Here is a 14,853-nt window from a genome sequence, read left to right as displayed (position 1 = left end):
GTGCCAGCTCTTCTCACTAGTTTGTCCAGTCGCCTCGCATCCTTGTGTTTTATAATGCTTCCCCAGCAGACTGCAGCATAGAATAACACACTTGACACCACAGACTGATAAAAGCAGCATCTTTTTGCAGATGGCTAAGGAGAGTGAATCTGTGTTAAGGGATCAGTCCAACTTGTTGTCCAGGTGCTGTTATTAGTTGAAGTGTGCTTTCTCCTACTGAAATGTTATCTTAAATTCTGTTCAATTTTGTGAAATTTTTGTTCACATTTAAACAGTAAATGTGTGCTTTTGAATGATCTTACTTTTGGTGACCAGCAAATTGGGGACAAGTACTGTTGAGTGACCGAAGTGTGGTTCCAGGAAGTAGATTTTGCAAACACATTCTTGTGCGTTTGTATGTGTGTTTCTCAAGGCCACTTCTGGGGACTTGATCACAACTACTACAAACTGTCCCATAGTTACTGGTCCTATAAAGTAAACTATGCCAGAAAACACTGTTTCTCTCTCTCTCTCTCTCTCTCTCTCTCTCTCTCACACACACACACACTCACACACAACCACACAAATATGGTGTTTAGAAAGAGGCAGAAGTCATCTGTACTGAAAATAAATACATCTTTATTACTCTCTCTACAGAGTGATCCCTCCCCTTCATCCCACTGACAAGACATCAATACAAAATACACATATCATTAATAGTCACATGGATAGAAATTAATAGACATCAACAGACAGGCAGTGATGGGAAATTAGGAGTTTGTCAGGGATTCATGATCAGTTAAAAATTGTAAAAAAGAAAAAGGAAAAAAGGCACATTGAGTGTTGGTCCAGCAGAGCAGAGTTTGTGATCAAAAACAATAATCTAAGTTTCTACAAACATCAAGAGTACAGAAGAGAGAATCAAAGCTTAACAGGGTCAAACTGTAATCATTTAGAGCACTTGGATGAATAGAAATTCAAGCTCCTTCCAAAGAGCTTGATCTTTATATGAACGCTCAAAATTATTAGTAAACGACCCTTCAAGCTTAGATTCCCTTTACTGTAAATTGTTCCCAAAAGATGACTGAACATCCACAAAACACAAATTATTTTCCTAAAGTTAAGCTTTCTGCAGCAAACTTTAAATTCATGTGCATCTGTGTGGGAATTTACAAAATCCATGACAAAGACAAAAAAAAGAGGTATTCCATTAGGCACATGTTCATATTGATTGACAGGTCTCTCAGCCAATCACATTCAGTTTAGTTGGGTGCTTGTTTCATCTCAGCTTCTCCCTAGTTATCCTAAAGATTTTCTGTCTTGAATTTACTTTGTACATTTAAATGTGTGAACATCTAAACACAACTTTTAATGCATAAAACAGTTGATGAGGGATGGGTGAATTGCCAAGACTGTATAAAAAATGGACGACCTGACATCTCCCCCAAAAGTAGGACAACATAGGACATGCATCTTTCTATGCAATCATTGGTAATTACTAATCAAGACATCAGTTATCCATCGGTTGGGTAGATTTTGAGTACAAAAGGTTTGTCTTAGTGAAATCAGCGAGCTTCAGAGTAATGCTTTATCAAACATACAGATAGTTTGTGCATAAGTGTCAGGAAGACTGATCCCATCTGAAATGTAAGAAGTGGTTTAATATGTTAACAATAGTCCCAGTAATCAGCATAAACTTTCATATTATTGCACACAGACAGTGTAAGCTAAGACTTGAGCTCCACTGCCTGCTAACCCTCCTGCTCACTAAGCTCCTCCCACACAAGTCATTACATCATCAACATTATCATCACCATCGCCAAGACGACTTACTGTGTAACCTTTGACCTTTAAGCCTGACATCACCAGTACCCCATGACATCACACACTGACCTTATTACCTGCTCAGTGACAACCAGGGCAAAAGACTGTGAGTGTTAAAGGGACAGTCTGACAATTTGTGAAGAACTGACATTGGAGATGTGATTATCCTAGCTTAGCACAAAGACTGGACGCAGGTGGAAACTGTTAGCATAGTTCAAACATAAAATAAACATAATGTGATTCTTTGTGAATAAATGACTGTTTCTTTAGCTCTGTTTGTCCCTGCATAATCATCCGTCTGACGGGTTTTAACACAATTCAGATCAAAGTGTTCAAATTCAACTGGGAGGAGACAGAAGCTTGATGACAATGAGGATGACAATGATGATGATGAAGGAATGTTGACAGCTGTGGGATCATAATCCCTTTTTAGCATACCTTATAGCCGCTTTGAACCCTTTACAATAAGGGGAAATGTGCATGGAGTGAGTAACTCTAAGAGGTGAAAGCTCAGTTTGATCCCCAGCGAACACTAATGAAGAATAAGAATGGAACCTCTCAATAACAGAGCGTAGATTTAAATACAATGAAGGCATTTATAGTATATTATTGGTCCCCTTTATGTTGCTCTCATAAGACATTAACAGCATGACTCAGCTCAAGTTACACTAACCCTAGTGGTTTCTCTCTATAGACATAGTTTGGAAATTTCTGTCTCTGAGATTTCTGCTTCCATCCCAATACAACCAAGGAGAACGAGGACACTGTACTCGCAGAATTAAAGTATCTAAAACTACAATTGAAGTCATAAATATTCAGATTTTTATGACATCGAACTTATTTTGCCATTCAATTCTGAACTTCTTTAAACAGAAGTTTTCATTACAAATGCAGAGTCTAACATTCAATATTTTGATTGCATTGATACAAGGCTATCTATCTACTGTTCCCTTTCGTAGAGGTTTGTCAGATCTGGTCTAAGCTGCTCCACAATCAATCCATGTAGCTTGCAAAACACAAGTTGGATTTAATTGTGAAGCACTTTGCAAGAAACATAAAGTATTTATAAGTGAGGTTAGCTTTTGATAATCTTAAATATGTACAAACAAAACGTGGTCACTTTTGGTGTTTCAGCGATAACTGATCGGTTTTAGGCGCCGCCAAATCAGCCAGAAGTTAAATCTTTAAGGTTATAACTAAAAAGAAAACAACAGAAGCATCTCCAAAGAGAGCCTCTGTTATGTGACTGTCTTCAAATGAAATTCTCACCATGACAAAGATTTTTTCAACTGTTCTTCTTGCTTTTGTAAGTAGCAAGAACTAAACTCATGTATTGAGGTGAAGGCAGAAATCTACACAGACAGGAAATCTGAAACTAATAAATTATGACTATTGTTTTCATCAGGACTTCAGCTAATGTGCTGATCTAAGACTTCGAGGAGACACCCACAGGACTGGGACTAGTAGTGGTGTTACTGACAGAGTTCTGTTAGCAGTACTGGACGAGTACTCGTAGTATCGGTGGCAGTGGTTGTTGTTGTTTCAGGCTTTGCTTTGATCAAAACAGTTTGAAAAACAGGAAACAGTATGTAAGAAAAAGACAACACATCAATGCTAGTGGTTCCACTTGGACAACCTTTCCCGGCACATAGAAAACACACAAATGTCTTTGTCGTAAACGTCCTTGAACCGCTCTGCGTCCTGTCTGCTGCAGGCGTAGGTGGGCGGGGCTTTCTTACGTGTAGGTGATGTGTTCATCTCATCATCAGTGTTACAGACATACAGTGTTACAGACGCATAGTGTTCCACACAGACAGTGTTACTCAGCTATACAGTGTTGCACACAGACAGTGTTGCTGCTCAGGCTGTGGTTACTACTAAGGCGGAAGGTGAAAGGGGGCGGTGCTTGGATGATGCAGTGACTACAGTGGCTGATGCCTGGTCGGCAGGGGCGATCGTTGTGGAGTAACAGTCGCGAGGAGCTCGCTGTATATCTCCCGTCGGACCTCCTTCGCCACGCTCTCTCGGATCTGGAAAAACACAGTGACAGGAGAGTTTCTGATGAACATTTTCAAGGACAGTTTCTTCCCATAAGTCACCGTTTCAGAGAGAAATGTTTGTTTGCTTATTTTGAGGCGGTTAGGAAAAGCCGATGGGATTCCCAAATCGATGGGAAATGAATTGTTAATAACAGAAACAACTACGCTGAATAGATGGTAGATATCCATCTGCTGTATGCTCTTTTCATAGAGGATTGACCATCATAAAAAAACATACAAGACAGTTTTGCAGTAAAAGCAGTACGTACTGACTCCATGTAGTATTAGTGGTACAGCCATTACTTCAGTGCACTGTCTGTATTGAGTGTGGATAGACCCTTACCTCTCTGATGAGCTCCTGCAGGTTCCCCACTCCAAGTCCTCCTGCTGCTCCCTCCTCTTCTCCCCCTCGTTCTCTTTCCTCTCCCCTTCCTCCATCTCCTCCTCCTCCTTCTCCCAGTCTGTTAGTCTCTTGCTCCTCGTCCTCTTCCTCATCCTCCTCAGCGTGTGCGTTGGGTCGAGGAGGAAGGACGGGGTTTATGCTGATTGATGCTTTGTACACGCCTTGTGATTGCTCATGGTCTCCTCTGCCCGGACTGGACGATCTGGTGGAGGGGTGGGTGGAGGGGGTGTGACCGTCGTAGCTGAGCTCTGATTGGAGGTAGAGCTGCTCTCTGAGGAGGTCTGACACCTGGACGGACAGGTGGACAGACAGAAGAAGAACATTCATGAAGTCAGACTTTAGCTTTGTTCTAGTTTTATATAAAGACTGTGTGTGTGGGTTTTCTCACCGGCTCCATTGCTCTCAGTGCAGAAGCGGTGGACAGACTCTCCACACTGGCGTCTCTGTGGAGACCCTGAGGAAGAAACGACCACATTACATGTGTCAAAATCACAAACTGTTCCTCAAATGGGTTTATAAACATGTTAATAAAGACATTCATAGTTACTGAAAAATCTAATTCATGTCCACTACGCATGCTCTTTGTGTGCGGTTTATACACACACCTGTATATACGATGTATACACCTGTGTTGTGCATACACCATATTGTGGGTCGCTCTGTATATAAACAGTGACTTGTTGTACTTTGTGTGTTTAAACCCTGTGCTGTATAAGATCTTTCTTCCAATGTTTGATGTATTTATGAATACCCTGTGTTGCATGTGTATTTTGTGAATATATCTTTTGTTAAACATACATTTTTTGTGTATAAACCCTGATAGTTTTGTATTTTTTGCATTTATATACCAGCTTTTCTGCAGTGTTATGTTAGATTTTTGTGTTTACCATGTGTTTTATAAACTAAAAAAATGTGTATACCCTTTGTTGTTTATGCATATTCTGTTTTATGCTCGTATTGTGTGTATACCTTGTGTAGTTTTTGTATATATACTCAGTTTATGCATGTATTTTGTGTGTATATACCCTTTTATATAGGTATTTTGTGTATTTATATCCTGTGTTGTGTTAGTATTGTGTGGTCTTTGTGTAATGCATATTATATAATATTTATATATATATCCCGTTTTATGTAGGTATCTGTTGTGTATATATCTTGTGATGTGATATTTTTGTGATTGTTCATAACCTGCCTTTTGTATGTATTTTTTGTTTATATAATTTTTGAGAATATACCCAGTGTTATGTCTTTATTGTATGTGTATATACCCTGTGTTATTTCTTTATTTGTGTGTATATGCCCTGTGTAATGTGTGTATTTTCTGTGTATATACCCATTGTTATGTGTGTATTTTATGTATATATATCCTGTGTTATGTCTTTATTTATGTGTATATACCCTGTGTTATGTGTGTATTTTATGTGAAATTAGCCTGTGTTATGTCTTTGTTTTCTGTGTATATACCCTGTGTTATGTGTGTATTTTATGTGTATATAGCCTGTGTTATGTGTGTATTTTATGTGTATATACCCTGTGTTATGTGTGTATTTTATGTGTATTTACCCTGTGTTATGTGTGTATTTTATGTGTATATACCCATTATGTCTTTATTGTATGTGTATATACCCTGTGTTATTTCTTTATTTGTGTGTATATGCCCTGTGTTATGTGTGTATTTTATGTGTATATAACCTGTGTTATGTGTGTATTTTATGTGTATATACCACGTTATGTCTTAATTTATGTCTATATACCCTGTGTTATGTCTTTATTTATGTGTATATAACCTGTGTTATGTGTGTATTTTGTGTGTTTGTACCCTGTTTTATGTATTTATTTTGTGTGTATATGCCCTGTGTGATGTGTGTATTTTGTGGGTCTGTACCTCATGTTGTGATATCTCCAACAGTCTGTCTTCCAACTGTTGCTCCAGCTCCTGCAGCTCCTCTCTGACTGCTGACCTCAGAGACTGGAGCTGTTCTACCTCCATCCTGCTCACACACACACACACACACACACACACACACACATACACACACACACACACACACACAAACACAAAAGGTTTGTTTTATACCCGAGTATCACACGTCGTTACAGTCAACAGAACTGTTACACGGGTTTCTGTTTGCTTTGACAACTCACCTGTCAGCAGGACTCAGGTGTTTGTACACCATAGCCTGCTGCCGGATGATTGACAGCTCCAGGTCCATCATCTGGCTGCGGAACAAGTTCAGACTACGCCTCTTCTGCTGGAACTCTGACAAAGACTGGAGATAGAGAGAGGCAGGGGAAACACTTTTGATCTCTGTTTCTTCCTGGAAATATAACCGTTGCACAGCACACAGTATGTAAATTCCACGTTATGTAAAGCTCATATGTAAACTCATTATACAACTCTAAATACACACTGACAGGAAATGTGTGAGCATGAAGCACAGCTCAGGGAACATTATCTGCCTCCGAGGGGGCTTTAAGATTTTGTGTTTGTAAAAGCTATACATGGTGAGATTTAAGAAGGCTTAAACTTCAGAAAGTTGTTTCAGCTGTGGTTTACCCACAAATAGCACTTCTTCACTTTCAGCAGAGATTGCTTCTCAGAAAGGAGACAGCCATCAGGTGGGACAAGGAAGGATTACTGAAGGATGACAGTACCTGGTTGCTGGATGGAGCCGCTCTGTGCTCAATAAATACATCTGGAGTCTCTGCACGGTTCTGGAGAGAGAGGACAGGAGAGTCAGGACAGAAACTGGGACACCACAGACTGTCAGAGGGACAATTCAAAGCTTATAACATTTCAGTCATACTTTTGTGACAACCTTATGTGCTAAGAATTCAGTTCACAGCAACAAGACAACAATTAGGTAAATGTTGCAAGAAACAAACCCTGAGATAATCCAAACTTCTGTTAACGGCAAAACAAAGTTGAATGGACAAAATTATAATCAAATAAGTACATTATTCAAGAGCATCTATACATTCTCTAAAAAGAGAGAAACAGAAGAGGATGGATAACGCTCTCAGTGTTTCCCACACATTTCCAATACCTGGGCTGCCCAAGTACTTTTCCAAATGCCTAAATATACCCTTTTTCTTTTTTAATCGCAATAAATCAGCATCCTCATTTAATGGTTTCAGATGATCTCTTGATGCCCCTCACATCTGTGAACCTGCAGCCTGACAGATGCTCTGCAGATGGTCAATGAGAGGGAGAGATGTCTTCCAGTACATCCCGACTCTTACTCTACACTAAGTGAAAAAACAGCTGATGAATACTGCAAAAAAAACCTCAGAAAAGTACACACAAGAGAAATGGTAGGAGGCGGGTAAGGACAAGCCATTGTATATAAAGAGAGGAAAGTTACACTGGAGAAAAAAAAAGCCTTGTTAATATACAAACTAACCTTATAATAGAATTTACAGATGACATAACATAAACTGGAAAGATCATGCATTTCAACATAACCCAATGGACCCCCACCAATGGACACCCAACCTATCACCAGTAGAGCATCAATCTGTGGGAAACACTGCTTCTTATGCCAGCACACCAAATGTTTGATATCTGAAACCAGCTTACCTTAGCTTAGCATTAATACTAAAGGTGACATATCATGCAAAATCGACTTTTTAATGGTTCTCTACCAGAAATATGTTTCCCTGGCATGTCTAAAAACCCCCCGAAAATGAAAAAAATCCATTCTGCCCCTGTTCTGATTTCTCCACCTTTCTGTAAATGTGTGCTGTGTATATCATACGTCACAACGCCATCCGGTCTGTAACGGAAGTCAGAGCTTGGAGCTTGTTCAGCCCATAGACTGTATAAAATACAACTCAACCCCTCCTCTGTTTTTCATTACCTGCACACATGTGTGCTAACAAGGAGCTTAGGAGGGAGGCATGCTAGTTGTAGGCTGTCTTAATAAACACAAAGGTCGGTTTTACTCCCCACGTCTGCAGATTTGAAGATCTAGTGGATGATTTTTATTTATCATGGATAAGTGCTAGCGCTAGTTAGCATAGCTACATAGCTACATGTCGTAGCTGTAGCTGTGTACCAAGACACACGTCGACATACTGACAAATAAAACAACAAGAAACACTAAATCTGTGACCAATCCTTCAGAAAGGTCCTGCTGCAGGCGCCTCTACATCAGGATCAGATTCTGGATCAGATTCAGACGGTTGAAGTAACGCGGGTCTGTGACCAGCCGTGTATATTCAGCCAACATGTAAACATTAGATCAACGTGCTGGAGAGCCGAGGCCACATCCACTTCCTGAGGGGGCGTGGTCAGAGAGCTCATTCTCATTTAAAGGCACAGACACAGAAAACAGTTCTGAGCAGGGCTGAAAAAGAGGGGTTTACAGGCAGACCAAAATCTGATTTCAAATTGTTTTTTTGAGCAATAAACTTCAAAGACATGTTTTGGGGACCTCTTAGACCAATATATTTTGATGAGAAGAGAAAAGAGCATAATATGTCACCTTTAAAACCAAGGGAAACAGCTAGCCTAGCTATACCAACCCAAATCCACAAACCACAAAAACACCTGCAACTCTCAAGCTTACTTTAAAGCATATTGTATCAACTTTTTTTAGTCTGTAAAAAACCTTAATAATTAAACCAACAAGTCACTTTTATAGAATGTATTTGCTGAACTACTACTTTGATCTATAAATAAGCCAAATCTACAGAGTAGTAACCAACATCATGGATGTGCTGACTCTGTTACTTCTTCATAAAATAGTCACTAACCTGGCAGATTTCCAATCAGGTTTGTTTTACCGTAAAAGAGATAAAAAGTTCTAACTGAGAGCAGGTATGATCACAGCCACAGCAGATGACAGCTGAAAGGACAAAAGCTTGACTAAAGGGAGCTTAAGAAGCTGGCATGAACAGGACTGACCTGGCTCAGACTCTGAACCGTTCCTCGGATGTCGTGCAGAACTCTCCTCAGCTGCATCTCAGTGCTGGATGTAGCAGGAGCAGGAGCAGCCATCCCCGGGTAGAGGCCGTGACCCATGTTTGAGGCTAGGCCTGGGTGTAGGCCTGGAGTGGGAGGAGTCAACCCCGGATAATAGCCGTGATCTGGAGACATTGGCGGAAACTGGGGGAAGGAGTGGGGGAATCCCAGGTGTGGATTCATGTTGTACCCATGGTAACCGAGGTAGGTTGAGGAATACGGAGAGCCATGCAGAGATGAAAAGTACGGGGAGTGATGCGCGTAGGGGGAACTGTAGCCTTGGTGGTGCATTCCCGGGGTCGGATGCAGGTTGCCCATGCTGGCGTGGTGATGGATCGTGGGAGTTTGCGGATGATGCAAGTTGGAGAGGCTGGCGTGTGGTGGGAGAGGTGGAGTGGATGGTGAGTGGAGACCAGTATGACTAGAAGGATGGAGATAGGACGGGCTGTGTTGGGGAAGGAGGTTAGGAAGGCTACCATATGGATGGGCAGGGGAGGGGTACTGTGGAGGAGGGTTCAGAATGAAGGGGTATGGGCCAGGGTTAAAGCTGGCGCTATGGTTGGGGGTTGAGTTTAAGTACTGAGGAGCAGGATGAGGGTTAGGGTTAGGGAACGCTGTTGGTCCTGGTGTCCAACTTTCCCGGTTCTGGTTTGAGCCCAAGTTCTGTTCAAACTGGCCCTGCTGCTGCTGCCGACTGGAAAAGAGATCAGGAACGCTCTGCGTGCTCCAGGAGTGAGCGTTGCTACCTGGCGGCCAATCAGGAGGAGGGCTCGAGCTCTGCAGGGAGAAGGACGACCGCATCAGGTAGCGGGGGATGGGTTTAGGGGGGACAGGGGTTTCTGTAGGAAGCCTTGTTGGTTGGATGTTAGAGTCTGACGTGGAGGCGGGGTTAATGATCAGAGTGGACCGACAGCTTGTTTGTCCTTCTTCCTTCTCCTTCTCCTCCTCCTCCTCCACTCTTCCCTCTTCGTTGTCCTCTCCATCCTCTTGGGTGTATTTGAAGGAGTACCTGGGCTGGGTGCAGGATGCCTGGCCTCGACCAAACTGGATCCTGACAGAGGACACGATCTTGGAGGGTGAGAGAAGAGAGGAGGGCAGGGAGGAGGACCTCTGAAGGGGGATGCCCCTTCCTCTTCCCCGACCTCGTCCCCGTCCACTCTCTGGGGTCTGGACTTGTCCTGAGCGGCTCAGCTGATGCAGTTTGGCTCGGTCCAGAGCGCTCTGAACCGGAGAAGGAGGAGGAGGAGGGAAAACTAGATCAGAATCATCCAAGAGAGCCTGTTCTTCTTGGGACTCAGCACCCACTCCCTCTGTTGATGGTACTGAGTCTGCAGCTAACTCGGTCTGGTTCTGACTGTGTTGTGGTTCTGAAGCTGGCTGGTCTTGCATTCTTTCAGATTCAGGCTGTGGTTCTTCCTCTGGAACAGAAACACTCTCTCGTTTTTGTTCAGATTCAGTTAAGTCCCCGTTCTGCACTTGTTCCTCTTCCTGGTTCTTGTCCTGCTGCTGCTCGGCCCCTGATGTACTCTTCCTGGGGAGCTGGTGAGCTGAGTACTGAGGAATCTCCTCTGATATCCCATCATGCTCGTCTTCTTCCCTGGAGTTGCTCCTCCCACCAGCCTCAGCGGTACCATCAGGCCCCGACTCTTCCTCTTTTCCATCTGGAAGGATGAAGACTGGGTGGTCCAGTGCGAGGGGCGTGGCCACATCTTGTGAGGGGTGCGACGTCACAGTGGTCTCACTGTCACAGCTGTCACTACTCTCCTGCACCTAATTACAAAGAAACAACAATTACTTACAACTTATGGAATACATAACAAATACTTCTATCACATGTAAACAAAAAAATGACATACCCTTTTTTTATTTCTACCTTTTGGGCTTTTCAGCTTTTATTTCATAAGACAGCTTGAGAGAGACAGGAAGTGCACCAAATCATGTCAGGACCAGGAAACCATTGAACAACTAGTGCAACATGGACTATAGCCTCTGTGCATGGGGCACCTGCTCTACCAACTAAGCTCAACCAGTGCCCTAAAGCAGGGGTTCCAAAACTTTTCAGCCCACGACCCCCAAAATATAGGTGCCAAAGACTCACGACCCCCACTGTCCCTCAAAGTGATTTAATGTGTCTTCATTTAGCTGGTCTGCAGAAACTGAGCCTACCTATATGAGCATGTGTCTGTGTTTCCTGTGCTTTTATGAATTAAGCTGCTGCTACTGATGCTTTTGATAATTAACTGTTCACTAACTTTAAATTTAGGAGTCATCTGGCAACAAAGAAAGGCAGAAAACTCATTACATTTTCTATTTTCAAGGTTTTATTTTTCAAGGTTAGCTACTATTTTTTATTTATTTATATTTATTTGTTTATTTCAACAGCCATTTAGTTGTACCAGAGTTAGCTATGAGCTAATTCACATCTGTAGTCCCTGGATAGGAGACAGAGGCGATGCCCCTGTTAAAAATAAACAGTACATCATTTAAACAGCTACACAATAATACATAACCACTATAAAACCACAGGGATACATTAACATCCAAACTATCATCACAATAATAAAATATAAATAGCTAAAAGCACTACACTGTGAAATTGATTATATTTAAGTGTGATGAAGATTGCATTGATTTTAACCATGATTTCATCCTCAACTTAAATTCAGTAAAGCTGCAGCACTCTTTGATTTGACTCTGTAATGAGTTCCAAGCGGTTGTTGCTCTGATAGAGAGGGCTGATTTGCCAATATTTTTTCATTGTAATGGGTAAAATGCACTATTTTTTAGATAACTTAAAAATAAATCATTCTGGAATACATCTAACGACCCAACACTTGTGTCTCGCGACCCCGCAGGGGGTCCCGACCCACACTTTGGGATCCCCTGCCCTAAAGCATCAGTTATTAAGTGGACAAATAGTCATGTGACTGACATTCTATGACTCGATTGGATAGCTTTAAGGCAGAAATGTGTAAGCTGTGGTTAACTGCTGAAGCTAGATGAGATTGAGGCAAGTTGTATTGAAGTCACTGAATAAATTCCATTTTGTGATCTTTTAAAAAAAATGGCATGAAACATTGACATGATTTTCATTTTCTTGCATTCTTCATTTACATGAAAATCTTTTAATTTTCCCCTCAAAATGCAAAGTCTTCTCTTTTCTGCTGCTTCACCTGCTGATGAGAAGGAGGTCGTGAACTGTTGCACTGGTATGTAAATGATGCCTGGTGGTTTTGACTCTTCAAACAACTAGAGCTTTAATTTTTTGATCAAAAGTATTAACCCATAAACGTGGAAGATGATGAGATATATCATGGTTCCCACTCTTTTCCAGAGATCATTTTCCAGGACATTTCCAGGACATTTTCAGTGATGATCAAGCTGGTATGACCATCTAAATTTAGTCCCTAATTTAGTTCCTAAATAGTCTAATATGTTCCTCTCAGTGGAAGTCTACATTGAAAGACATGCAGTCTATGGCTATCAATGAAATCATCTCTTACATGCTTAAAAATGATGGCAAATTGATTATAGAATAATGCAACCACTGATGTACAGCACTTCACTTTATTAGTGCAACCAAGTAACAATGATGGGCAACATCTCAGCTTTCTCTTTTCTCAAAAAAATATAAAATGAGCTAAGAAAAAAACAAAAGAGCCTGCAAAGGAATCAGGAAGCTGCCTTACTGAAATAATTAAATAATAATAATGATCAGAGGATCAGTGCTTTAATGACCTAAATAGAATTGAATGACAAAAATGGCCACAAATGTTTCTCAACTCAACTCAGACTCAAAATATACCTGCTTAATCATGATATTCATCCTGCTAAGTGGTCGATATAAAACAAAGCAAATGTCACGTTTTTTATTTGAGTTACAGTAAACTGAAAAAATCTCACCGGTGTAAAGACGCTCTCTGTATTTGAAGATCTCTCAGAGATTTCAAAAAATGTAAACTGTCTTCCTGCGTGGCGATGTCTATTATGATCAGCGATGTCTACAGCGTGGAGTTTCTGTGCAGCTGTGTCACTCTGTTTGTTCCATTTGTTTTCACTATCGGGAGTTTGCACTCCTACTAGCTAGAGCAGGGGTTCTCAAACTGTTTGGAGCCAGGGACCCCTTACAGGTGAGAAGATTGTCCAAGGACCCCCTCATAATTGTAACACAGATTAAACACATTAGTGATGTGTCATGATCAAAAGCTGCGGCTCTGAGAGCCGATGCTTTATAGTGAATCAGAAGAGCCGGCTCACATCCAGAGAGAGCCGGCTCCCAGTTTGTTCCTTTCCCTGCTTAGCTCTCTCAGTGCTCAGCCCCAGCTCTGCTCACAGCAGAACTTTGTTTTGATTGGTCAGCATGGCGGCCATGCGGCCAATCACGTGAGGATATAGGATACAGGTGATGGAGGGGAGGCTGTGTATCATGGCTACATCTGTTCCTTCAGAGAGCGTTAGGGTTAGGGTTCTTCTCAAAGACCAGGCAAATACTCACTGAGAGGAGAAACCGGATCAGCCAATCCAAGCTGAGGGATCAGATTTTTCTCAATGCCAACCTGAGGACATTAATAAGGTTTGATCATGTTTGGTTCTGGTTCTGTTCCTTGAGTTTGGTTCTGGTTCCGTTTGCTCGAGTTTGGTTCTGGTTCTGTTTGCTTGAGTTTGGTTCTGGTTTTGGTTCAGTTTGCTTGAGTTCCGTTCTGGTTCTGTTCTGGTATGGTTCTGGTTCTGTTCTGGTTCTGGTTCTGTTCTGTTCTGTTCTGGTTCGATTCTGGTTCGGATCCAGTTCGGTTCTGGTTCGGTTCTGGTATGGTTGTGGTTCGGTTCGGTTCCGGTTCGGTTCTGGTTCAGTTCTGGTATGGTTCTGGTTCGGTTCTGGTTCGGTTCTGGTTCGGTTCTGGTTTGGTTCTGGTTTGGTTCTGGTTCAAATCTGGTTTGGTTCTGGTTCGGTTCTGGTTCGGTTCTGGTTCGGTTCTGGTTCGTTTCTGGTTCGGTTCTGGTTCGGTTCCAGTTCGTTTCTGGTACGGTTCTGGTTCGGTTCTGGTTCGGTTCTGGTTTGGTTCTGGTAGGGTTCCGGTTCGGTTCTGGTTGAGTTTGATTCTGGTTCTGTTTGCATGAATTTGGTTCTGGTTCTGTAGGCTTAAGTTAAGTTCTGGTTCTAACCCTAACCCTAACCCTAATCCTAACCATAACCCTAACCCTAACCCTAACCCAAACCCCAACCCTAACCCTAACCCTAATCCCAACCCTAACCCTAACCCTAATCACAACCCTAACCCTAATCCTAACCCTAATCACAACCCTAACCCTAATCCTAACCCTAACTCTAATCACAACCCTAATCCTAACCCTAACCCTAATCACAACCCTAACCCTAATCCTAACACTAACCCTTATCACAACCCTAACCCTAATCCTAACCCTAATCACAACCCTAACCCTAATCCTAACCCTAACTCTAATCACAACCCTAATCCTAACCCTAACCCTAATCACAACCCTAACCCTAATCACAACCCTAACCCTAATCCTAACCCTAACTCTAATCACAACCCTAATCCTAACCCTAACCCTAATCACAACCCTAACCCTAATCCTAACACTAACCCTTATCACAACCCTAACCCTAATCCTAACCCTAA

At 41.9% G+C, this 14,853-nt stretch overlaps 1 protein-coding gene across 3 annotated transcripts in view; it reads right to left on the bottom strand.

Annotated features, from left to right (window-relative positions):
* Positions 1-598: 598 nt before the first annotated feature.
* itprid2 (ITPR interacting domain containing 2) overlaps positions 599-14,853 on the bottom strand; it is a 63,824-nt gene continuing 49,569 nt past the window's right edge. For all 3 annotated transcript variants that reach the window (XM_034694311.1, XM_034694313.1, XM_034694312.1), the window contains exons 16-22: positions 9,155-10,981; positions 6,901-6,960; positions 6,391-6,515; positions 6,131-6,236; positions 4,634-4,699; positions 4,186-4,533; positions 599-3,833 (exon numbers count right to left, since the gene is read on the bottom strand). In XM_034694311.1, coding sequence (XP_034550202.1) covers positions 3,726-3,833; positions 4,186-4,533; positions 4,634-4,699; positions 6,131-6,236; positions 6,391-6,515; positions 6,901-6,960; positions 9,155-10,981 — 2,640 coding nt within the window. In that variant the 3' untranslated portion in view covers positions 599-3,725. The remainder of the gene's footprint in view (positions 3,834-4,185; positions 4,534-4,633; positions 4,700-6,130; positions 6,237-6,390; positions 6,516-6,900; positions 6,961-9,154; positions 10,982-14,853) is intronic.

The sequence above is a fragment of the Notolabrus celidotus genome, chromosome 10 (genome assembly GCF_009762535.1).
Source record: "Notolabrus celidotus isolate fNotCel1 chromosome 10, fNotCel1.pri, whole genome shotgun sequence".
Classification (NCBI taxonomy): Eukaryota; Metazoa; Chordata; class Actinopteri; order Labriformes; family Labridae; genus Notolabrus; species Notolabrus celidotus.
Note: the sequence above shows the minus strand (reverse complement) of the source record. Positions and strands in the feature narration are given on the sequence as shown.